The sequence below is a fragment of the Cibotium barometz genome, chromosome 36 (genome assembly GCF_041138505.1).
Source record: "Cibotium barometz isolate CiBa-2024 chromosome 36, ASM4113850v1, whole genome shotgun sequence".
NCBI classification, from domain to species: domain Eukaryota; kingdom Viridiplantae; phylum Streptophyta; class Polypodiopsida; order Cyatheales; family Cibotiaceae; genus Cibotium; species Cibotium barometz.
The window spans coordinates 13,184,576-13,211,846 of NC_141081.1; the positions used below are offsets into that span (position 1 = coordinate 13,184,576).

At 36.9% G+C, this 27,271-nt stretch overlaps 1 protein-coding gene across 1 annotated transcript; it reads right to left on the minus strand.

The window, feature by feature from the left end:
- Positions 1-6,962: 6,962 nt before the first annotated feature.
- On the minus strand, positions 6,963-9,583 carry LOC147617507 (cyclin-D1-1-like). Its single transcript, XM_086775419.1, has 6 exons — positions 9,187-9,583; positions 8,730-8,816; positions 8,501-8,599; positions 8,210-8,411; positions 7,714-7,844; positions 6,963-7,457 (listed from the first exon to the last, which is right to left on the minus strand). The coding sequence occupies exons 1-6, from the start codon at positions 9,481-9,483 to the stop codon at positions 7,164-7,166; spliced, it is 1,110 nt and encodes a 369-aa protein (XP_086631545.1). The 5' UTR covers positions 9,484-9,583; the 3' UTR covers positions 6,963-7,163.
- Between the last annotated feature and the right edge of the window lie 17,688 nt (positions 9,584-27,271).

Consider the following 27,271-nt stretch of genomic DNA (forward strand, 5'->3'; position numbering starts at 1 on the left):
TAGAGAGGAGGTGTGGAAATCCTTAAGAGGAGCAAAAATGAGAGTCCATATTTTACCTAATGTTATACCCACAGTAACTACCATTTAAAATGCTCAATTTTGTTGATCAAAAGAGTGGATACTGAGACATTAGTAAAATGTGGTGGTTAGTCAAAATTATTAATCCAATGGTTGAATTTTTAATGATCTCTTTTCCAAAATTCTTTCACGATGTCAGAAGGCCTAAAAATATTAATAATTTAATTAATAAAATTATATTTTTGATATAAATCATCTAAAACCTATAAGGACTAGTGTACTTGTAATGGTGCATCTATGGAAAAAAAAAGAATCACTCTAACTATAGAAAGATCAATTTTTTATCATTTTATCATATTTTTAATTAATTAGACTAGTTTATATTAATTTAAGTTCTATTGGGTTAATTTGAGTTTATGTGTATTTTCAATTAATTGCTTGATCTCATTTAATGTACCTTGCCTCCTCAAATTTGCTCTTCGAACATTGTCCCAGTCTAGCATAAACTAGACACCCTAATCTTGTAAGAAGTGCTAAGTAGAGTGAAATTACCTAGCTCATAAGCCACTAAAACATTACTGGTGCATTACTTCACGAAGTAACAAATGATGTCTTCTTCTTGTACTCTTTACAAATCTTGATTGGAAAATATCCAAAGATCCATTACATAAATCATAACCTGCAAAAATTGATCCAAGATTTCATCTTGAAAGGGAAAGGGATAATAATTCATGACCTACAACTAGATCCAAGAATTCATCCTCAAAGAGCAAGGGGAAATAATCCCCCTTTGTGCATACTTCAAAGGGTGAAAATAATTTCTCTTTGTGCATATCTTTAAAAGTGAAAATCCACACAAACATGCCATGTTCGCCCCTTCTTTAGAGTAATCACAACTAGATAAATCCATTTTGAATCCTTTAGTGAAAAGATAAATCTGGTCTCAAGCAGGTTAGTTACATGTCTTTTGAGTACACCACTCCCAAACACCTCAACCTCTACAAGAGTGGGGCTTTGTTTGGGGTTTGAGGTTAATCTTGTGCTCCACCAAGGTAGCTTGGTGCACTTTAGAATAGTGTTCTATAAAAAGATGTAAGAAAATCCATCAATCGTTTGCAAACAGTTCTCCCTTTTTAACACATATAATGGGATCATAAAGAAGTTATTCATTTCATTGAAAAAGGTTAGTTTGATCTACATCTTCCTGCTTAGACACATTTTTGGAGAAGTTTCTCCTTCTAGGTTCCATCTCCTTTAGTGTCCCATTGATTTGTCCCAAAACAAAGACCAAATTCAACTCCCTCCACCTCTCCTTTTGAGATGGAATGCTTTGAGTTACCACTTGTTTCCTCATCCTTGATTCAAAACCTTCAAAAGACGAATGTTCATAGCTTTATATCTCCTTGCAAAGAGTATGATATTATGGTGCACCTTCTTATTTCCCCCTTGGAAAATGAGATCACATGTCTCCCACTTTTTGATCCTTTAGTTTGTGGAGCCATGGCCTATCTAAAATCAATGGGTAAGCCCTAGGATTATGTTTTGTAGGAATGGCTTGAAAATTAGTAGGTGCAAAATAACACAAACATCCACTCCCAAGTTTTTAACCACTCCTAGGGTAGTGTTGTTAACAATCTTGATGAGGAAGGGAGAGTTGATAGAAGATAACTTCTGCATTCTGCATTAAGACGTTGATTGATGCCCCTTCATCAATGTATGCATTAGAAAACAATTATGTCATTGATGATGGCATCGACCACTAATACATCATCTCCTACATCTATGTCGTAGGTGTCCAATTTGCATTCTTCTTCTTTCCTTCCAATATGTTTGCTCGCGCTAACTTACCCCACTCATTTCTAATCTTTGGAGAAAGTGAAATAAGTTGACCAAAACATTGGAGGTGTAAATAGAGGAGCACTGTCTATATAGATGCCCAATATATTATGAGATTAGCAAGAGATTACACTGCCTCTTCAATGATGGATTTGGGCCACTATCTAGGATCATAGATTAACTAGATCAATGGTGCCTTGGGCTCTATTTACTAGAGGTATGTAAACATAAAGACCAGTTTCTTCTTCACGCGAGGAGACAGAGCCCATATATATCCCAATTACATACCATGAGAAAGTGAAAGAAGTTGGCCAAATCATTGGAGATGTAAATAGAGGAGCACTATCTATGTAGGTGCCCAATATATTATGAGATCAATGAGAGATTCCATTGCCTCCTCAAGGATGGATTTGGGACACTATCTAGGATCATACATTACCCAGATTAATGGTGCCTTGGGCTCTATTTATTAGAGCTATGCAGACATAAAGACTAGCTACAGAGCCCATATATATCACAATTACATACCATGAGCTTCTTTCCTTCCACTATCTAGGATCCTAGGTTACCGAGCTCAATGGTGCATTGGGCTCTATGTAGTATAGGATCCTAGGTTCCGAGCTCAATGGTGCATTGGGCTCTATGTAGTAGAGGAGCTGTGCAGACACAAAGACTAGTTACTTCTTCAGGCAAGAAGACAGAGCCCATATATATCACAGTTACATACCATGAGCTTCTTCACTCCCACTCGGGATGGCACTGCTGGAGAGCTCTCCATCCCATCCATAGGTCTGCGCCTGTTTCCTAGGAGTCTCTCTTGTGAGAGAGAGAGAGAGAGAGAGAAAGAGCGATCGAAATGCCGAGAGACAGATAATCTCTTAGCTATGCTGGCTTTATACCATATTTTGGCCTCTCGTCTTTTGACTACATCTTTTAAAAGTTGCTTTTTAAAAATGCAAACGTCAAATAAATCGAATAAATATTTTTTAATTCATTAATACTGAAAAAATCATGTTTGTCAAATTTTTCACATTATTTTAGAACTTATTTTTAACAAATATTACTTATATTCTTAGTATTTCTTAATTAAAAAATGTGATGATTTAAAAATATGTTTATCATATTTATAAATTGAAATATTCATTTACTTGACAAGTTTAATAAGATAAAAAGATATGAAATACAATGAAGATCTTAATATATTTTGTTAATATATTGAGATTTAAAATTTAAGATAGATTTATATATATAATAAAAATGTTAATACATTGAGATTTAAAATTCAAGATAGATAATATATATAATAAAATTTTATATATTTTATAAGATAAAAAATATTAAACACAAATAAAATTATTGATGTTTAGTATGTTCATTGTAAATAATAAATGTGTGTTTTATGCAGTAACCATGGGTTGTAGAATTGATGGAACTATGTTATCAAATTACAAAAGAATGATACTACTTCCAAGTTGTGTTGTAAATCTTATAGTCACGAGTTTATTGGTGGTGCAAGTCGTATAAAAGAGCATCTATGTGTTATTGGTGTAAATGTGGATAAATGTCGGAATCCACCACATAATATTAACACATTATTTTTTAAATTTATTAAAGAGCGTGAAAGTTGACCCTAATTGTCAAATAGAATTATTTGTGGTTACGAAGGATATATGCAATTCTTGTGCAAGATCTCAAAATCAATCTAGTGCTCAGAAGATGCCATGTGACACTGGTGGAACTATAGGACAAAGCACTTTGAAGATTGGCCCTTGAGAAACAAAATAATTTGCATTTGCACTTAAAGTGGACACAAGCATTTGTTGCATGTGGAATTCCTATCTTTCAAGATGCCTTGATATCCACAACAAAAACAGGGTTCACACTTTCTTCTTATAGCAAAATGCAAACTGAATATTTAGACAAAGTCAATTAAAACGTCGTGTTTTGATTATGTCCCATCGTATAGATGCACAATTGCTATTGATGGTTGGAATAATAATTAATATAAAGCCACTGATAAATATTATGTGCAATTTTCCTCATGATACGATGTTTTTGGAAACAATTAATACTTCTCTACGAGAGAAAACTTCCTCGTTTATTGAAAAAATATATGAGCGCTCAATTACAATATAAGGTGGGCCAAAAAATGTAACATTTATTGTATCAGATAATGCTTCAAACTATAAGCTAGCAAGTGAGAACATGATGATAAAATATCCTAAAATTACATGGGTTGTGTGTTGCACATACATTGAACTTGCTATTAAAAGATATTGGAAAGTTTGGTTTTGTAAAATAGACATGCAAACTTTGCAGTCAAATTTATTAAAGAACATCAATTTACGTATGCCTTGTTTCATTGTCATTCAAATTTGTGTCTTGTGACTTTTTGTGCTATTCAATTTGCCACAGCTTTCCTTGTATTAGAACGTTTGATTAAAGTCAAAGTTACCTAATTGAGACGGTGGCGGATCGATATTTTGAGCTCTAGGTAGAAAAAAAATAGCAAGTTCAGTGAGGCAACAATTGAGACGTATGGTCTTGGTCTAAAGTCTGATTTTTGAAGAAATATAGATAAGATTGTCATTATCATAAAGCCATTTGTTATATGTCCCTACATGGTTGATATAAAGAGCTTTGTATTGGAATATGCATAATGCTATTGAGGAGTCACTATGCTTTCCTAACAAAGAAAGGACAATGATTGTTCGTAATAGATTATTGTTGGAAGCATATGTATACACTGATTCATATCGTTGCATTTGTCTTGGATCTAAGGTCGGTTTTTCACAACTTATATGAATTAAGAACACACCTAATCTTGAAGATTTGTCCCATCTAACTTTTCTATCACCAAACTGCTGTGTTATTTGTAGGTTGGGCCATCTCTCCAAATTTGCCTTCTCGATAGCGAACTACCAAAACAAGCTTTGCCTAGAGCCTAAGCTGTTAGAAAACATAATAGCAAAAGCAAGATCTTCACATTACAAAGCAATGAATTGCTAAAAGAAGAGAGTAAATAATATTATTGCTTTTTGCAAACTTTGATTACAAACTAATAGTTGTCGGCCCATGCGTGTGCTCTTCAGGTACGGAGCTTTGATGGCAATCTAGATAGACTCTGGACAGATCATGTCTTTCTTAACAAGAGTGTGCTTGAACATAATAAACTTGATGATGATGAACAAAGGTTGCCAAACTAGTCTACATATAGTACTAAGGGAAGAAGTGGAGAGTAAACAATATTATTGCTTGCAAACTTTGATTACCAATTGATAGTTGTCTGCCCATGTGTGTGCTCCCAAGTAAGGAGCTTTGATGGCAATCTAGACAGACTCTGGATAGATCTTACAAGAGTACTTGAACATAATGAACTTGATGGTGAACAAAGGCTACAAAACTAGTCTATATATATAGTACTGATGAGGGTCAGAATGGACATAGGAGGTCGGTCACGTCAAACCAACCTATGACTTGGTCCAAATTGGTCATCCAAATATATCATCCGAACGGGACTATATTAGATTTCAACAACATATCGTAACAACTTTGTTTAACTTCCACAATCATCTTAGACCATCTAGATCTCCAAATTGGCCCCACAACTCAAGAACAATGTGTCCTCGGTTTGCTATCCTCACTCACTACTACTGTAATCATATAGCGTACATAAGCACGCATCCTACTTACCAAGTCTACATAAGATGTCTCCTAACCATCTAACCACATTTGGCCCACCATCCAATGTCATGTCAGGTGTGCCTAGGTGCTCACCTCAATGGCTACTCCTCATTTAGGGAGACCTTACAAAATAGAGCACATTCATCACTTGCACCAATAACACAAGAGTGGAAGCATTGAGCAAATGCTTTTCCAATAGTAACTTGATTGATCGAGTTACATGGTGCTTACCGCATCTTGCTGCATGGATGTCCACCAACATTGGATCGAGGTGCTTATGTGGATGCTCACCATGTAACTCCATTATGTTACATGATCATCAACAATGTCCAATGTGATGACAATGTCCAATGTGATAAGAGCAATCACTCAATCGTGTTATGCTCCGAACCTCAATTGAAGGACATTGAAGAACACTTGGCATGATTCTAATAGAAACATAACTCCATCGAGTTATTGACCTTGTCACATCTCGAGGTCACAATCCCCAAGTGAGAAGCTTTGTTATACAACCCTGGTACTCTGTTGAAAAGTATATCGAAGAACACTTGGCACGATTTTACTTGAAACAAAACTGGATTGAGTTATGTTGACCTTGTCCCATCTTGAGGGTACAATCCCATAGTAAGAACCTTTATTATGCCACAACCCTAGTACTCTTCTTTGAAAAGTATATTACCATTAGAAAAAGAGAATTTTAACTTGTTCACCAACAATTTGAGCTTCGAAATGTCAAGGGGAGGACCTAAATTTATAGACAATGCAAGGATATGAGGAGGTGCCTAGTGTGGTGTGGTTAAAGAGAGATAAACTCCATCGAGTTATGTTGACCTTGTTGCATCTCGAGATTACAATCCCAAAGTGAGAAGCTTTAACATAAAACCCTAGTACTCTATTGAAAAGTATATTGAATAACACTTAGCACTATTTTACTAGAAACATATCTCAATCGAGTTGTGTTGACCTTGTCCCATCTAGAGGGTGCAATCCCAAAGTAAGAATCTTTATTATGCAACAACCCTAGTACTCTTTGTTGAATAGTATATTGCCATTGGTAAAAGAGAATGCAAACTTGTCCACCGACAGTTTGAGCTTCGAAATTTCAAGGGGAGGACCCAAATTTATGGATAGTGCAAGGATGTGAAGGAAGTGCCTAGAGCTTCGAAATTTCAAGGGGAGGACCCAAATTTATGGATAGTGCAAGGATGTGAAGGAGGTGCCTAGAGTGGGTGTGGTTAGAGAGTGAGAGAGAGAGATTTTTCAAACTCAAATGGTTTACAAGTTACCTCCTCTTTCTACAGCAAGAGAGAAATGCGTTATTCAACGAGTTTAAGAAGAATATTTTGATTAAAAAATAATACACATAGTTTAGAAACAAACCAACGCTCTCCCTCTCTTTGAGGAAGGACACTTTACACCTCTTGAAAAACAATTTGGTCAATTGAATTACACGAGTAAATTAGGCTTTTGCAAGTGAATGCCTTGATCAAGGCCTTAATCAAGCTCTTAATCACGTTCACCAAACGGCCTTCCAACTCCCAAGCTTCATGATCAATCAAGGCCTTGCTTAATCACCTTTAGTTGAGGACCTATTTTGGGGCACAATTTGCTCCTAATTACTGCTGTTAATCCATATCATTTTCCCTTTTTCTTTTCTTTGAAGCATTTGAGTAAGCACAAACGCATATAAAATTGCTGCTATTCGGGCTGTTGGATTCGAAGACAGACTCCAGGAAGTAGCCTGTGATTAATCCGCAATTTACATGTGATTTTCCGGCCAAATCAACTGGTCCATGCACGCTAATCACAGGGCTTAGCGCTAATTGGGGTGACTGATCCACGCAATTAGGCGGTGATGGCGTAATTGGGTCAATCACCAACTCCTCCATCAACTTGTAGCAGCACGAGAATTTGTCTTGCTGTTAAAATAAAAAAGCAAAATAATATCAAATCACTTGCCCGTGTTTATACTTATGCCAGTTCACCACCATTTCTTTTAATGAAGTAAAAAATAAAAAATTTAAAAAAAATATCATTCATCAACCCACGCATAGCCATCCATAATTAAGCCCCTGGAAAAGAATATATATTTTAAAAGGAAAAAATTTACATTTTATAGGGTTAAAAACCCCATTTGAGAGAAAAAATGAATTAACTTAATCCAACTAAACTCACATTGTTTTGAAAAATTTCTTTAGCCACGATTGATTTGAAGTTGGTGATTTGAGAAGGTGCCATTTCCTCCAAAGCGAAGTACGTGGCGGTTGCAGCAAGCATGGATGGGCAAAACTCCAGAAACTCCCCTTCTGTGAAATTCAAGATCAAAGAGTAAATCTCTCAAATTCATAAATCGAAGTTAATCTAATCATCTCGTATTGTGCTGCACAATTTAATCCCTTCCCAGCCTTCACTTAAGTAGCATAACCACAGTTAATGATCTCACGACAAGTTTAACCAGCGTCAACATTGATTCAGATCACACAAAAACATGGATTCTTTATCAAAATTTAGGCCTTGCAACCCCTTGACTAAGTGGTATAAACACAATAATCTCCATCAAATCAAACAACAAATCTAAAAGATTAATCCAACTGCACCTAAAAGCATAAAAAATCAATGCCATACTTTACTTAAATGACACAAAGACATAACTAAGCAGCAAAACAATTACCTGCGAGAGCTCCAAATACAAGCTCGGATATCCTAATGTACAGCATCTGCTGGACATTTTTGCTAATTTTCAATCCACACATGGCCAAGTCCACAAATGAAAAAGGTGTAACGGATCTCAACTTCCACTCAAGTGTGCTCAACACTAGCAGCTCCATCCTCTGGACAGTTGATGAATCAAAGGCATGCTTTATTGCACCAACCTATCAAAATTGATGAAGAATGATTAGAGTAAGAATTAATTAACAAAGGCTTTAGCTCTAAATAGCTCCACTTAAGAAGTTTAGATCACCTGCAAATCAATTAATTGAGGAACCAAAATCTCCTCCATTTTGGCAGCTGTGGAGAGGCATGCCGTTGATACAAGCTCAAACATCCAAGTGGTCTGGACCTACACAATTTATTTATTTTTATTTTTTGGAGAAAATAAAATATATAAGCAAGTGATTTATTATTGAACTGTGGAGTGTCATTTGCGACAAAATTAATCAATGTAATTTTGAATTATGTTAAGGGAATACCTTGGAGAGATTCTTAGCCAGGTATCGGTCAAAATAATTGATAGCCAATGCAATGGTTGTGGTGCTGAAATTGAAGTTGCTTTGGGCCTGACAACATATATTGCAAGTTGTAGAGTTTAATTAGTTAATGCAAGAATTGAATAAATATATTCTACTGTTTTAACCCCAAAAAAAAGAATTGAATAAATAATTAATCGCTAATTAAAGATGGATTAGCAACCGAATTACGTAATTAAAAGCATTACCACACTATCCGATCATTTAATTTGGATGCCATTATACACGTCGTGGAGTCGTACTAGATAATATTACTAATATTAATACCAGTTAAACCAACTTTCACTCATGCTAATTTGTTTACTGGTGGTAGAGATTAAGCACCCTAACCTTATTTTATGACTCAAATTTGACGCAATTAGGGCTGTGATTAATTTCAATTCTTGCTTCATTAGCTTACCTCAACCAGCCATTGGATGGATTTAGACCTTGCTTGGCATAAGTAGTTGAATTGCAATCCAGCTAAGTAATGCTTTTCCGGCATGTAATCAAGCTCCTTAACTAGCAAGTGATCAATTTCATGGTCATCAATGGGCGTACAAGGGGGAGCAAAGTGATTAAGGCTGCAATTAGTGGCAAGATCTGAGGAAGATATGGAGCTCGATTGATCGTCATCATCTTGATGATGGTGAGGGCAAAGGCGGCGGGCGAGGCACGGGCTCCAGCTGATTTCCTCGTCACAGAGGAGAAGCTCCATGTGATTAAGGGGGGAATTAATGACGAATTAAGCGATGGCCACAGCTAGGCGAGCATCTTAAAGACGAGAGAGAAGACAGGGAGTTAATCTCGAGTTGCTGTTGTGAGTAGGCACAGGAAGATGAAGAGGCTAGCTGCGCAGCAACTCAATAATATAAGTGAATGTAGGGGGTAGCTAAAGTTAGAGGGAAACTTGCCAAATAAATGCTGTGTTGCGATGCGGGGCGCCTCTAGAATTAGTGAAACATCTGCCAATTGTGGCCCAGACTCCAGAGAGAGATGGATATCCGGACGGCGGAATCCGATAGGGCCGCCGCATGGGGGTTAGTAATTAAATGAGAGGGGGAGGTATTTATTAGTCATCTATATTTAATGATAATGCTGGCGGCCTGCGAAAATCCCAGGCAAAACAGCGGCTCCAGCCAAAATAGAGGGTCCTTTGTCAGAGGATTTAGCGGGGGCTCCCACTACCAGAGTTCGTTGCGCGGGGATTGAATGCGGGAACCGCCAAAATTTGGGAACTCGCTTGGAAAAAAAGGCCCCCTTTTAAAAAAACAATTAAATAGAAAATTTAACTTTTAAAAACTAGGGACAATTACCAAAATGACCCTCGTTTTATAACATGGTTCTAACTTCTGATCCCTTTTTGGTAAAAATCTTCCCATTTCTCTAATATAATTCTAGTCTTTTCATTTCAAAAATGACCCTCGTTTTTGGTGAAATTCCTAAAATGACTCTCATATTTTCAAAATTACAGAAATGACCCTATGAAATTGCCAAATCGACCTTAATTTTTCCAAATTGATTTTCATACTTTTGGAATTCCTAAATTGAACCCAAGGAAAAAATAATTTGGCAAAAATTAATCTTGAAATATCCAATTTCAATATTACAACAAGCATCAAATTGGGTATTTCAAGATTTATTTTTTTCAAATTATTATTTTTCCTAGAGTTTAATATAAGAATTCCTAGATTAAACTTTAGGAAAAATTAATTCATTAATCTTGAAATACCCATTAATATTTATTTCAAGATTTATTTTTTCCAAATTATTTTTTTTCCTGGGGTTCAATCTAAGAATTCCAAATTATGAGTTTAAGAAAAAAGTAATGCCAATTTTATAATTGTTTAGGGTCATTTTGGGAATTTTGAAAATATGAGGGTCGTTTTGGGAATCTCACCAAAGAGTAGGGTCATTTTGGTAATTTCCCCTAAAAACTAACAAAAACATGCGCTGTTTGGGAGGTTTTGCAGTTATTGAGGCACGAGGGTCCGTTTCCCCTCGCTAACCTTAGCAGAGTGCCCGCTAACTTTAGCTGAGCTGATAGCCCTATTTGGTAATATTCCTAGATAGCCGGCTAACTCTGGATAGATCCCGGTTAAATTTGACGGGTTTTCATTTCACGCTTCCGGCAGTTGCGAACGTCTTGGCGGCCTCCACAAATGCCTCTAGATTTAGCGGCACCGCCAAATTAGCACCTCCAGAGTCCAGACGAATTTAACAATTTTAACTAGTCAATAACAATAATAATGATCCGGAAAACCCATTACTCGTCCTGCCTTTTATTAAATATTCTGTCAAAAAAGCACGTTTATGATTTTTTAAATAGCTGCTTCCTCTCAACAAAAAAAATCCCGTACCGAGAAATAATTTGTTTTCAGTTCAATTAATTTCGTGCACAGTTGACAAAAGTTGTGAAAATTTCGGCCCTACGGCCATGGGTCCTTATTTTTTATTTTGAAAAAAAAGGAAAATTACAATTTCTGAAATTTCTAAACCAGGGAAAAAAAACCCTGCAATTTCCTTTTCAGAGCTCAGATTTTTTATTTATTTTTTGGCGAGGGAATGAATTATATGCAGAAAATTCAGTAGTCTTTTTTCAAAATTTTGAGCTGTTTTACGCTACTAGCTAAGAGCTAAAATTAACTTTTTTTGAAGTAAATTTGTTTTTAAAGAGTGGTTCATGATGTTTATTTTTCGATTTGAGAGCGTAGGAAAATAGATATGTACAGTGTAATGAGAGGTCCTGAATTTTTGGAAGGGGTTAAAAAATAAATAAATTTATATGGTCGATGAAAGGCCGGCAGAGATCATAATTTTTCTTTTCGGCTCCGTTTTGGAAATTGCGGTTGTCGACGGCAGCAGGCTTTGTGAAGTTATAAAAAGTGGAGTGGATCATTTATATTCTGCATGAAACTCGCCGGAAAATACACGCGGTGCCGTTACTCCCATCCTCATCATTTATTAAGACCTAAAATCTCCCAAGTTCTAGAGATCCTTTTTCTTTAATATAATTCTCATGCCTTTAAAAAAAAGACTCTAGTCTACATTACTTTCTATGCCATATTCATTTTGTGTGTTGTGGCATACGCCATGTGATGTGATAATTTCTCATCCCATGTCCCTAGCATGAAGAGCATGGTAAAAAAAAACAGTTGAACTTTCACATACTATTTGAGCCTTCCTTTGACTCCTCTCTCCCATGGACACTCCAGCCTTATCAATGATTCCACCTTCCCTCACACCTGCATGGAGATCATGCTACTTCTCCATTACCTCCATGCAAATGGATCCTCAATTACAATTGCCTACTCCGAGAGTTTGTAATGGCCCTCAGAGACTTTATACATATGCTCAAAAAACTCAACATCAACGAGAAAAGGTGGGGTCATTAACATTGCTTGTCCATCATCAAAGAGTTCCACCACCCACCCCTTTCGCCTTAAAACTCTTAACTCTTCTCCTTGTTAGACTAAGGGTGGGTCATCTCCCCGTTTGAAATAAGTGGGAGTTTTAGTGTAAAGTTTGTAACGATCCTAAACCCACATGCACACTCTTTAACCCTTTCCTTATTCGAAAGAAAATGCTCCACCCCATCATCAATAGCCTAAGTTCCACCTTCCTTATGTCTATATGCACCCCTTTTTCAAGAGAATCCATGCTTCTTTTATTTGAAGTCAATACTCCACCCCATCATCAATAGCCTAAATTCCACCGCACTTATGTCTATATGGACCACTGTCTTAAGAGAGTCCATACTTGCAATCATGTGCTTGAGACCTTCAATTTTGGACACCAAATAGGGTTATCTAAATTTGAGATGATTAGAAATGACTATGTGAAGGTCTAATCACATTATGAGATAGGTGGTGTATACATTTATGGGCCCATTATTGTTCAAATTTAGGAATATCTCTTGTATTAAGAAACATTCCTTTTCATTCTAATAATTGTTTGGTTGTGAAAGTAGTTGGCTTCAACTTCCAGGAAATTAACCCTAATAAATTCAAGTAATATTACCAAAAATAGACTAGCATTAATTAAACTTAATATGACCTTGAGATTTACTTGATCTCCACAAAGATCAATAAATGTTAATGAGATCAATACATATTAATATCAAACAAGATTTATCAACATCAAGTTGAGGTCAATTGAGCTTAGTATAGTGACCTCAATTGATTTCAACAACTATCTTCACTTTAGATCTATTGACATCGAATTGAGATTAATTAATAATAGCAATTATTTTTAATTGGCATGCAAAAAAGATTAATTAATCTAGAATTAGGTCAATGAATTTAAATTTCATTAATTAAGATTCATCAATTGAGATTAATTAAGAAATCTTTTTAATTAGCATCCAAAAAATAATAAGTCGAGGAATATTACTTTTTGTCAATTAAACTTAAATAAGGCCAATGGGATATCGGATTAAGGTTTCATTGACCTCATTTGATGTTAATTGGCATCAATTGAGTAGTTTAAAAAAGCTCAACTAAACTGAATTGAACTCAACTAGAATTAATATCAAATAATCTCTACTATTATTCCTCACAATGATCTTATGCAAAGAATTAGTAGAGAAGATGACGCTCTTTTGAAAAATACTCACACATTGGCTTCTTAATTATTATTATTATTATTGAGAGAGAGAGAGAGAGAGAGAGAGAGAGAGAGAGAGAGAGATTTGAGAAAAAGTCAAGTTTGTATTTGGGCATGGTATAGGTACAATGATACACTCCCCTTATATACCTAAGACCTTGGATGCCCATGTGTGAACCCCCTTGTCCACACACAAGGGGGTTCACACTGATACACTCCCCTTATATACCTAAGACCTTGGATGCCCATGTGTGAACCCCCTTGTCCACACACAACTCTCATGCTCATGTCCTTGGTCCCTATTGCTACACACTATGAAGTCCCTAGCCGATGGACATAACTTAAGAACCTCATCTTCCTTTTGCCACACCTTAAAAGAGCATTCATACTCATTCCTTGTGAGCACTAGCACACTTATTTGTTCATCTTTCAATGAGTGGCATCCTCATATTCTCCTTCATCTCATGGCCTCTTGCTTAAAGCATCATTCTTTCCCGCTCTTAAGATTCATACCCTTTTCAATTACAAACCCATGGAACCACTATCCAAGTTGAGATTCATCTTCCCATGTTGCATTTGAGAATGGAAGTCCTTTATAAAGATAACACAAAACTTTCCGAGGGTGCAATTTTATACAAGATGGTCTCTTTGTTCCAGGATTTTGTTTTGTCAACTCGACCATTCTCTTAGAACTAAATCAAGCCATGAATATATTTTGTCAATCGGCTAACATGAAACACTAGAGGGACACTCTAATCTTGTGGTAAATCTAGCTCGTAAGCCACATCTCCAACTTTTTTGAGTGTTGCTAAGGTATATAATATGTAAATGACCTTATATAAACTTGTCTATTCAATTATTTTATTTACAAACTTAGTTTCTCAATCTTCAGCTTCACAAATATGATCTTGAGTAGCTCAAGTGGTAAAGATGCTTGTCTAGGACCAAAAGGTAAGACTCACCTGGCATTTTCGGTTTGTTTCTTTGTGGGTTACGATTGCCCACTTTAATGTTCTTGAAGTTGAAAAAAATAATCTTGAGCAATATTCATCATTTGTTGCACTATACATACAAAGTCTACAACACTTGAGGTCTTTTTAGGCAAATATTTAATTACTAGAGACATACAATCAATTGAGGGATTTTTAGAAAAAAAACACGATTGATAGAGATATAGGATCCTAACTATAATTTGTTTTTAAAAATGGAGAAAATACTACAAACAAATGTGTGCAATTGTTATACACAAATTCTCATAACAAGAAGTACTTTTCTCATTCAATTTTCTCTCACCAACAAAGCATGAAGCATCATATCCTCAAGGATGTGATTCACTCAATCAATTTGATGATCTATCTCATGATGATTTTTGAAGGGTAGATAAAGCCTAAAAACAAATATGGAATATCATAGCATGATAATGCCTTTAAAAATTGAAGTGTTTATAAATTGACTTGTGAGAACCTAAGGTTCACTAAACTCATATTTGACTTCCATGCGTGCAAAATAGACCTTAGGAGAAGAGGAGCCATATTGTGACACATTAGCTTTTCTTGATAGCTTCAATGATCCCTCACTTATAAATGATGAATTGAAATTAGATGCATCATTTGATGTGGAAACATTCAAGAACTAAATATGTGGGTTGTGTTTATATGATAAATTATAGGTGTATAAAATGATTTGCATCATGATAGTGATAGATGCAAGTGATATTTTTTAGAGGGAATGCTTTTGTATCAGTTTTAGCAAGTGAGATGCAAGCACGTGACTTAATTCTAAGAGAATGGTTTTTTTTGTAAATATGATGGGGGTAAAAGTGTTTTGTTATTAGAACCCATCATCCTAATGGACCTTTCACAAATAACACATTCAATTGTGCTATTTTGAACAACCTCCAACTGCTTAATTCTCATGAGGATTATATCAATAAGTGAGCATTTGTGTTGTTTTTAACAACTTTTAATCCTCATGAGGATATTATCAACACGAATTTAAATCAATAAGAAGTTTTTTTAAAACTTAAATTCAACAAATAAAAGCTACTTGTCAGTCATCTTTGAATATAAAAATATTCAAGCAGGATGCCACAAAAAGACTAGTTTTGTATTTTGCATCATGTGTTAAAAACATGGCCCATAAAATTGTTCATAAAATTTTTCATCAAGTTAGACTAACCCTTATAATGGCAAACAAAGAAAACCCCCTTTTAGGAAGCCGTTAAAAAAGGGAGGTAGTTTGTAATCCCCTTTTCATGGATGTGGTAAAAAAGGGGGGTTAGTTTGTGGCCCCCTTTTTCATGTAAGTGGTCAAAAAGGGGGTTGTTAGCCACTCTATAGGTTAACATGGTTTCGCTTGCTCGACCTGTCGCGCCGTAAGGCCCTTTTCCATCTTACCCACATAAACAGACACTTACCTTTTGTAATACGGCAGTGGAACATATAAGTAGCCTTACAATGTCAAATAGGGAAAGTCTATGAACTTAGTGTACATGTTTGCTTAAGACTAGTAATAGAGGCTAGACCGTTTTTAAGTTTAGACAACCTAGTGTGAAAATTAGTCACTTGTATATAAGTCATTTTTTATAATAAGCAATACACAATCATTCCCTTGTAATAGTTTTCTTGTGAGCTATCCTTCTTCCCTCTTATTGCTTGCTTGCATGCTATTGGATTCTCACATGCTTGATAGATGTTTGTTTGAATAGGTGTAATTGTAGGTTTCCCTCTTCCATTATCTTCTTCTTTCCTCGCATTTTGTGAAAGAGAAACATCATGAAGGACCATCTCTCTCTTCTTTCCTCCATCTAGGCATTGAGCATTGTCCCTTCAATTCTTTGGCAAGGAGCATTCTAGTGTGACAACGGAGCGAGGATGTGACGGATGAGCTAGTGCACCCATAATGGAAAATTACATTTGTGGCTCAAATAAAGCAAGACCTAACGACACATGATTTGGCAAGGCTATGGTAAGCTCTTGACTTCAACATATTTTGGTGCCACTGTGTTAGAGACTAGCCCAGTGATGAGCTCTGTTTTTCTATCCATTTCAAGCTATTGGGATCACCCAATATTGCCTAGTGTTGATTAGGAGGTCACACTCTGAAAAACATATAGTTTTAGAGCAATTGGATGTGTTTGTTTACATGTTTGATTTTGATTTGAAGTTTTTTTTTGTATGGAATTTTATATATTGGTAAGGCAAAACCCAAGTTCTTTGGTGATTTGCATGAAATTGGAGCCCAAGAGGCTTGGATTTCATTACTTTGATCCAAAGATTATCTTAGTAATTGTGATTAGGAGTTAAATCCACTCCAAAAATATGAGCAACATTGAGCTCCATTAGACTGAATAATTACAGTGGGACAATCAATTTTTGTTCATGAATTTCATAAAAATTAGTATTTTGTTTATGCATTATTGAATTTCTAGATTAGAAGCATGCAAATCCATCAAAATTTAAAAAACACTTACTTAGTCGTATAACAACTATTAACTAGGATTATGATGAAAAACAGGTAGAGGGAGAGGAGACACACACACACAGAGGAGCAAACCCTAATGTATATTGCAAACCCTAAACATAGAGGGAAGCCATCTCCCTACTCACACAATGCATAAAGCCATCATCCATAATCTACAACACACTACTTGTGTTGTGTCCACACACAGCTAACCCTAGCTAATATCCACACAACCATGACCAGTTGGACGCGGTCATTTATGTCTCACACATGTTCCTACCTAAAATTGCCAGCACATACTGCAACTGGCACAAGCTAACATCGAGCTTGAATCTCAACAGCCCCTCTCAAGCTCATGATGTACTGCCATAGATGAAGATGTAGATGAGCTTGGGCAATCAAAGCTCTCAACACTCCCCCTCAAGCTCATCCCATGTACTCCCAACATAGTACAGAAGTACTCAAACTTCTCCCTACTAAGTGGCTTTGTAAAGATGTCGGCCACCTGCTCTTCAGTCTTCATATACTACAAATCCACTGTACCATCCAACACTTTCTCTTTGACAAAATGATAGTGGACATTTATATGTTTGGTCCGCGCCGCATGAAAAATTGGATTCTTGGCCAACTGTATGCTGCTCATGTTGTCACAATGAATGACAACCTTGCCATCAATAGGCTCACCCAAATCAGCCAAGAGACTCTTTAACCATACTCCTTCACATCATGTAGTAATGGCTGCACCCCTGTATTCAGCCTCTGTACTAGATAAAGCAACAGTAGATTGCTTCTTGCTACTCCAACTCACCACTGCACTTCCAAATGTAAAGGCATAACCACTAATAGACCTCCTGTCATACGAGCTACCTGCCCACTATGCGTCTATGTAGCCATGTACATCCAAGCCTTTACAACGCTCATAAAGAAGACCATAATGTGCAGTGGTCTTTACATATCGCATAATACGTCTCACTGCATCCAAATGAGGTTTTCTGGGGCTTTGCATAAATTTGCTTACTAGCCCCACAACATAACCTGAGATCCGGGCGTGTGATAGTCATGTAAATAAGACTGCCAACCATCTTTCTATACATAGATGGATCATCCAACTCCACCAAAATCAGCCCGTAGCTTCACATTCTGCTCCAACAAAGGTGTGCTCATTGGCTTACACCATGTCATTCCATATTTTGCCAACATATCCAATGCATATTGGCGTTACACTAACCATGTCCCTGCATGGTCTTTGATCACTTCAATCCCAAGAAAATATCTCAATTCACCCAAGTCTTTCATATCAAAACTGCCCACTCAATGCCTTCTTGACATGCATAACATCTGTAGCATAATCTCCTGTGACAATCAAGTCATCCACATAGATGACAAGTAAGATAATCCCATGATTTGTCTTCTTCACATAGAGTGAAGAATTTGCTAAAGAAACCTGAAATCCAAGGGAGATAAGATATCGGCTTATCTTATCACTCCAAGCACAAGGTTCTTGCTTCAAACCATATAATGCTTTCTTTAATCTGCATACATGAGTGGGATACCTCGGGTGTACATATCCTTCTGGCTATGCCATATAAACTTCCTCTTGTAAATCACCATTTAGAAATGCATTTTTCACATCCATTTGATGCATTTCCCAACCATTTGCTGCAGCCATAGTAATGACTACTCTCACTGTTCCCATCTTTGCAACTGGACTAAATGTTTCATCATAGTAGTCCAAGCCTTGGGTTTGTGCATAATCCTTAGCTACCAGCCGCACGTTATGGTGCTCAATGTGGAACCATCTGATTTGCATTTCACCTTATAAACCCATTTGCAACCAATTTTGCCTTGTGGTGGTAAGGCAACCAAATCCCATGTTTCACTATGAACCAATGCGTCCATCTCAACATCCATTGCCTTCTCCCATACATGCTTCCCAATAGCTTTTGTATAGCATGTAGATTCCACATGCTTCACCAAAGAGGTCATATATGCATAATGCATAACAAAGTCACGATATGTCAACCTGTCAACTGGATACCTTACCCTTTGGGACCTCCACAATGCATGCGGATCACTCTGAGCACTTGTCACTCTAGCATGTGGAGGCACATATCTATCCTGCCTTGCACATGGTGTGTGTAAAACTAGTATGCCAAGTTCCTCATCCAAACTCTCTGAACTTGACGACTCATAACCTATAATGCCACAGCACTACTCCCAGTGCTCACACTCTCATGTCTCAAGCGTCCTGTGACCATGGATGTATAGTGCTACTCTCAGACTTCAACCTTCTTTTTCCCTTTATCCACAGCACTACTCCCACCAGTGCTCACACTCTCATGTCTCAAGCGTCCTGTGACCATGGATGTATAGTGTTACTCTCAGACTCTGTTGGCCCAGATATAGAAATAGAACTTGCTTGTGGCAAGTTCACATGCACATCAGCATCAATGGAATCAATGACACCCTCATCCTTTGCTTTGTTCCAACTAGCAAGTTCATCAAACACCACATCTCATGAGATAACCACTTGCCTAGTTTGTGGATTGTAACATTTATATGCCTTGCGATCCTGTGCATACCCAACAAAAACGCACTTTTTTGCCTTAGGATCCAACTTCCTCCTTCCCTCGTCAGGCACATGTACATAAGCTATGTAACCAAACACTTTGAGGTGTCAAGTGTCTGGCCTAAAACCTGTAAGCCGCATCTCTGGCGTACTTCCATGTATGGCTACTGTGGATGTCTTATTAAGTACATACACCATTGTGGCACACGCTTCAGCGCCCAATAATAGTCTGGCATGCTCTTTTCATTGAGCATTGCCCTGGCCACATCACAAATGACTCTATTCTTCCTCTCAGTAGTAACACCATTTTGCTGAGGTATGTACCTGCAAGTTAACTGCCTTCTTATGCCATGCTTTCTCAAGAAATTCTCAAAAGCATGTGAGGTGTATTCACCACCTCCATCTGTCCTCAAACATTTTATCCAAGAGCCATATTACTTCTCTACAAAAGCTTTGAAGTCCATAAACTTTCCCAACACTTCACTTTTCTCTCTGAGAAAGTAAATCCAAGTCATTTTGCTGAAATCATCAATGAATGTCACATAATACAAGCTGCCTTTAATGGATGGGTTTTGTGCAGGACCCCATACATCATTATGAACTATCTCAAGTGGCCTGCTACTCATGTTGCCTTCTTTAGGAAATGGCAACCTCGCTTGCTTTCCAAACTGGCAAGCATCACAAACATGCATATTCCCATCATACTTGAATCTAGGCAGCCCACTAACAATGCCTCTTGCCTACATGTTCTTTAACCTTTGTATGTTCACATGTCCAATCCTTTTATGCCCATGTCAATGTCGTGTGTACCACATTTTGGGCTTTTAGAGAACATGGTTGATTTCAACTCAGGAATCCCAGCATCCAACTTAAATAACCTGCCTTCTTTCTTGCCTTTGGCAATGACTCTACATCCATTTTTGAAATCCTCAACGAAGCAACCATGCTCGTTGAAACGAACCTGTAAACCCTGTTCGACCATTCTTACGTGTTGCTGTGTAGGTTGTCTGTGTAGGTTGTCGGGGTAGTTCCGACTCTGTCTCTGCACTTGTAATAACAAGGTTCCAAAAACCTTTTCCCTTCAGAAAGCTTTTAATCTTGTAGTTCCATGCCTGGAAGTTCTTCCTATCCAACTTTTCACCCACAATTCTTTTCACCCACAATCTGTACTGGGTTGTCTGACATATTTGCTCAATGCAAATACACCTTACACACATGTCCAAATCTATAAACGAGCCTTCCTCAGCTCAACCACACTCTAATAAGTGTTCCAGATACTCCAAAGTACTCAACAAACTTCACTTTTGATGTAGAAAATCAAATTGATTGCATCCAAAATGAACTGGCATACGCAGTCCAAGGTACCCTGTTTTGGCGCGCTTTCAAAGTCTTCAAATTACAATGTAGTGTTCAATCAAGTGTGGATAACTTGCATTGACACCTAAACAAGCTCAATGTTGCATATCAACACCAACCAAGGTGCGTACATACCAAATTTATCAAATCCCCTTCTCTATTTTGAGAAAAACTAGTAAAACCAGAAAAGACCAGTAGTAAAAGTGCTCTAATTCCTTTGATTCTTGTCCGAATTGAGAGACCAGGCATTCATTAGCTTAGCATTGATGTCTACTAAGTCCATGTAAAAGGAATTAGACCAATTGTTTAAGTTGAGAGAGTAATTAGCCGATTAATCACCCTCTGTTTCACTAATCACAATAGACATCCTATTTAATCAGCTCATAATAAGCTCCATAATGCATAATTGCTTCAACCAATCATATAGCAACCTCCTCAAGTATGTGTATCACACAATTGCTAAGTAAGTTTTGCGTTTAATCAATCACACAAGTAGAATTTGGCCTCCACTTATCAAAAATATGAGAAAACTACAGTGTTTCTGCACATCTGCCTGTGACGCCTTCTGTAGGGTTGATTTGAGAAGCTTATAATGATAATTGATGGTATATTTAGATTCCCAACACACCTAGGCATGTACCCAATCCATCAATGTAGTGATTTTTACAAAAAACTAGTTTTAATTGCATCCACAATGAGCATCATTTCTCTGTTTTTGTGAAGGCTTCAAACTAGTGATTTTCACTCACATCATAAATGCATCAACTTTGCTCCAAATTCAATGTAGGGCTTGCACATGAGTTGCCAATACATTAATCCTTGTCACATACATGTTCCTTTGCCAGATTTGCAAAGCCAGATTTGCAACCATTTGCCTCATACATTCACCACACTCAAGCTTCAATGGAGAGCTTGCAAAACATAAATTTCTCTTTGCTTTGGGCAACCCTGATTTGCCTTGTTTGTGCTTGAATCACCTGCAATCCGCTCAAGGATGTTTAGTAGTCCTTACCCGGTAGGCTAAGCTCTTAGATTTGATGAAAATTGGTGTGCTCCAAGCTTCACAGCTCCAATGGCAAGCTTCACAGCTTCTTCTCTCTTCTCTCACTCACTCATAAACCCTAATAGAGAGCACCAGGCTTTGATACCATGTGATGAAAAATAGGTAGAGGGAGAGGAGACACACACACACAGGAGCAAACCCTAATGTATATTGAAAACCCTAACCATAGAGGGAAGCCATCTCCCTTCTCACACAATGCATAAAGCCATCATCCATAATCTACAACACACTACTTGTGTTGTGTCCACACACAGCTAACCCTAGCTAATGTCCACACAACTATGACTAGCTGGACGCGGTCATTTATGTCTCACACATGTTCCTACCTAACATGCCAGCACATAGTGCAACTGGCACAAGCTAACATTGAGCTTGAATCTCAACAGATTAGGGCCATTAATCACACCCTATCAAGTCCAAAAACTCTCAAAAATCATAAAAAATCAAGCTAAAACAACTCTTGGGTAGGGGTCATAAGTCCATAGTCCATTGCAAAAAGACATGATTCTAGACATGTGAGCCTAGAGACGTGAGTCTAGAGGTAGGTATACCTATTATAGGACGGACCAATTATTACTACCATAAAGACTCATAGGAACACACCTACTCATGTTCTTTTAGAAGTTTTCATGTCATATAATTTGTACCACACACCTGCAAATTCTATGAAAAAAATTTATCCTTCGCAATTATTAGAAAATTAAAGAATACATAATACATAATTGCACACCAATTTTATCATAGACCTTGTTCCTAGATTTCCATGCCCTAGGTAAACTTATTTCATACAAGAAAATATGTGAGCCAAGTTTATATAACAAAGACCTGAGCCTATAGATGTAAGTCTAGAGGCATGACCCTGCATACGTGAACTTGCATACATGGACATACATGAACTTACAGATGTGAGTCTAGAGGCATAAACCCAGATACATGAACCTTCATACATGAACTTACAGACATGAGTCTAGAGGCATAAACCCAGATACGTAAACCTATCTATATACATGAATGTAATTATAGATGTGAGCCTAGATGCATGAATATGGACATGTGAGCCCAGAAAAAAAAACTTGCCATTTATAGATTTACACCAAAAACACCAGGGACATTTGATGTGAACCTGATCTAGACTGATTATTGGAAACAATAATAAATTCAATTGTAGCGCATCAAATCGCACTGCCTCAAAACCAGCACCACTCAGCAAAGTGCTCTAGTTAAGAAGGCTAGATTCCTTCGGATCTACATCAAGCGAGGAGCTTTCGGAGGAAATGAGCTAGCAAAACACATACATGAGTGGAGGAATAATGGAACACCTAGAAACAAGAGCCACCATGAGCCTTTGGACTCCGGATTCACCAACAACTAGCTCTATCAACATTGCCTTAAATTTGATGAAGAAGGTGTTCAACTGCACTATTCTTGGGTGCAACTCTAGTAAAGGAGCAGGAGCAAACTAGGAACCTCAAGGTGGTTTTCTCCCATAGGAAACAATCAAACCATGTACAATGCCATAATGTTTCAAACATTTGGTGTTGATCCTGAGTTGGATTTATCCCAAGCCAACAATGACAAGAAAATAGCCCAACAACCATAGTTTATGGCAAATAGGACATGTCTCTTTTGCTATACCATTAGGGATAAGTGTTCCTCAATACACCCAATAGCAAGCGCACATAACACAAGCAAGATTCCTATTCTCCATATAAGAGTCCATTATAGAAGTGCCTCTACCACACGGAACCAAGTTCAATTTCTTCTTCATAGTAACAAGGAACATGGGGAGGACTACCTCATCACAAGGGATCCACGCAAGCATTCACATATTAATGTGTCCTATTAGCTATCCTCATCACTTAGCGAGCCTACAAACTCACAGTCAAGTTGACAAAGGACAAGTGTCATTAGAAAATGCATAGTCCAGAAAGGGATATCATACCCTTAAATAGAGGGTTTCACATAACCACCACCTTACGTTCCACTACCACGTGGATACAAGAAACATGCTAAGGACGACATTTGAAATGCGAAGGGGGATTTTGACCAACATAGCACCTAGAGGCTTAGAGTGGGCAAAACCAAGCCAATCCATATCTCAAGGATGACTAAATTTAATAGAACTTGAGATCCCATTATTCAGTACCTAGAGAAGTTCAATCAAATTTATGAGGCCATGGGACAAACTGATAATCCCACCAAAATTTTCTCATTTGGACTTTTTCTTGAAGGTAAAGTAGGCAAGTGGTCTCTAAACCCACTTAAAAAGGCTAACTACGAGGTCTTGAGAGACACTTCCATAGTGGGATTCTCACTCGATGGAGCCAGATGGAGCCCCATTGCACAAATATATAACCTCAAGTAGGAGGAGGGAGAAACCATGTGGGATTACATTGTGAGAACCGAGTATCTCCACCTGAGATGTAGTCTCTGAAAGAGGCTAGATGACTTGTTTCTCATCAATAAATTTATGATCGGTCTCAAGAGAAAGGTACTTCACGACCACCTCTACAAGTCTAGGCACTACATCTTTGATTAATGTTGCTGTCACGCGTTAGGCAATACACCTAGTGGATAATTTATAACACAAGGATGTGGAAGTCGTCCACCCAAACCAAGAGATAGGGGACACATTATCCAAAGCCTTATCATCATAACCAATGGTTCCTAACCAACACCAAGTAGAGTCCTAGTTAAGGACATGAGCATGGACGAATTGGCACAAAATTTTCTAAACCATTTAGACCAGTAATAATGACAAGGCTAGCCCCATAGTCAACACCTCAAGCAAGAAACCCACATCTATTCCCACAAAGAGATATGGTTTGGTGCACAATTTATTGCCAAAATCATATAACTACAAAGTGTCCAATTCTAAGGCTTAGATAACAACACTTTTGTGTGCATTGCCAATGCCATGGGAATCATGATACAACTCATTATTTGTACTAGAGGGAAACCCAACACCACAACCTATTCTCTCGGCACCCAAGTAACCATAAGCCCTATCGCCCACCTATTCTCTCGGCACCCAAGTAACCATAAGCCCTATCGCCCATACCAAATGCTTATTAAACAGTGCATAATCCCATGCCCATTATTAGAACCCTATAGCGAGAGGTATGTATAGTGCCAACACTTCCATACCCACCTCCGATATTACTACCCCGACAACAATACTTGATGACTTTTTCGGTGGACTCCAAGAGTCCAGAACATGAGAGCTATGAATCATATGAGCAATATGATTCATACGGATACCGAGAGCAACCGTTAGCCATAGATTACATTCATACGGATACCTAGAGCAACCGTTAGCCATCATGTATGCCGCCTCTTTATCAATGTTTCCATTGTAATGGCGTGCATCGTGTTGAGTGTCCTCATGGAGTCTTTGTTGCACCCAAGTACCCTAACCCTATCCCTAATTCCATCCCCAAATATAGCGCGCCAAACCCCACTATCATTCCATATGCAGGCACATGTGTTATAAGTGTGGATTTAAACATGCCTTACGATTGTCCCAACAAAGTCACAATCACCCCAGTGGTATGAGCATCAGCATTAGGAGATTTGGGAGGTCACTTTTGGCTCGCATAAGAAAGTCTAACTCATCAGAGAGAGAGAGTATAATAATTATTAAAAATAGTAAAGAGAATTAATATAAATATAATAAAAAATAATAAAGAAATTAAAATTATATCATGCTTATAACCTTTTACGAAATAGTTAGTATCAAAGAATGGCTGTGTCACTAATAAAGAAATTAAAATTATATCATTCTTATAACCTTTTACGAAATAGTTAGTATCAAAGAATGGCTGTGTCACTAATATATCAGTTTTCAAGGATGTACATAGAATAAGTCGTTATAAATTTAGAATAAGGATGTACATAGAATAAGTGGTTATAAACTCATTTATATATTCTTTATATCAATCACTAGAAGAAGATTATTCTCCAAAGTATAATTTTTTTACGCTAATCATCTTCTTTGTATTTTCTACATAGTATCTAAGTCTTATTTCAAAAAGTAGAAACATAAAAACTATGGTGAGCAAAGTACAAACTTTCACGCCAATCATCTTCTTTGTATTTTCTACATGGTATCTAAGTCTCATTTTTTGAAAAGTAGAAACATAGAAACTATGATGGTAGGCAATAGAAGAGATTTATATAATTATCATATAGAGATTGATAGAGAATATGAGCCACTTAAGAAACAAAACAAGGTAAGTACTTTGACTCCATTAGAGGCAACCAATATGAGAATGCGAGGAAAGAAGAACATGGATCTATGGGCAGATGGAAGGATTTACAAAGGATCCCATTACAAATTCTACATCTCCATCCTCAAATGTCCCAAGTCTTCTTTGATTTATAGGTGATGGAATTATAAATGGCCTCCATGGATATACGATGCATCTTCATGAAGAAAATAAAGTCCTAAAGTTTGAGAAACATCTCAATATATCAAAATTCTAGAGATTAATGGTAGAGAATGAGAAGATTATACAAAATCTGAGGTCAAACACAAACACAATCGCCACATTAGAAAAGAAGCTTATTGAAGTAAGGAGAAAGCATACTATACCTAATGTTCGTTCAAGAAAGAAGAAACTCAACAATATAAATAATCTCGAATCATTGGTGAAAGCCTTAAAAAAAAGAGTTCACGCAGCCAGGTATTCTTCAATACGAACTATTTGTTATTTTTTCTTTAGATTTTTTAATACTCTCTTTAAATAAATATAATTTTTATTATAGAAAAATACTTTATCCAGATAAAGAAAACATTAATCCATGTAAAGCTATTGGTGGTTATAGTAAACTTATTAATACTTTGATTATGCAGAATATGTGTGACAAAAAACAGTACAAAAAACTTAAGAACAAATTCATTGAAGAGTTTTTACAAAGAAATACCATAGACACAAATGTAATTCAAAAGCAACACTTGATAATGTGGGTATAAGCCTTGACGAATATTCTCAAGTTTACAAAACATTACAAGACAAGCTAAGAGACAATAATATCAAAAAAAAAAATCTACCTAAACCTACATTTGTAAGATAAGAACGTCATACAATGAACAATGAACTGATGCAATATCTTGGAGAGCCATATCATATAGAGGATATCTACCATGGAAAGAAGAAAGATCTTATTTTCAATAAATCTAATAATATTTGTGGTAATTCAAACTTCAATGGTTAAATATTTTGATATTACTCATGAAGAAATCAAAGAAGTGCTTAAATTTGTGATCAAGCTTGAAGAATGTGAAATTGTTAAAGGAAAGAAACAAGAGGGTGTTTAAGTGACACTTATGAACAGTGCTCGTGATCCCTCTATAAAACAAATGCACATGTTATTTTATTAAAGAACAACATTTAGTGGTTTGTGATAAAAATCACACTTTTAATAAAAAAAGATTCTTTTATGCATACT

Excerpts from the sequence above, each read along its gene's own strand:
- LOC147617507 (XM_086775419.1), bottom strand. The coding sequence starts at position 9,483 with ATGGAGCTTCTCCTCTGTGACGAGGAAATCAGCTGGAGCCCGTGCCTC. Across the intron at positions 8,600-8,729 it reads TGGCTAAGAATCTCTCCAAG|GTCCAGACCACTTGGATGTT; the intron begins GTATTCCCTTAA and ends TAAATTGTGTAG. Across the intron at positions 8,412-8,500 it reads CTCAATTAATTGATTTGCAG|GTTGGTGCAATAAAGCATGC; the intron begins GTGATCTAAACT and ends CAATTTTGATAG.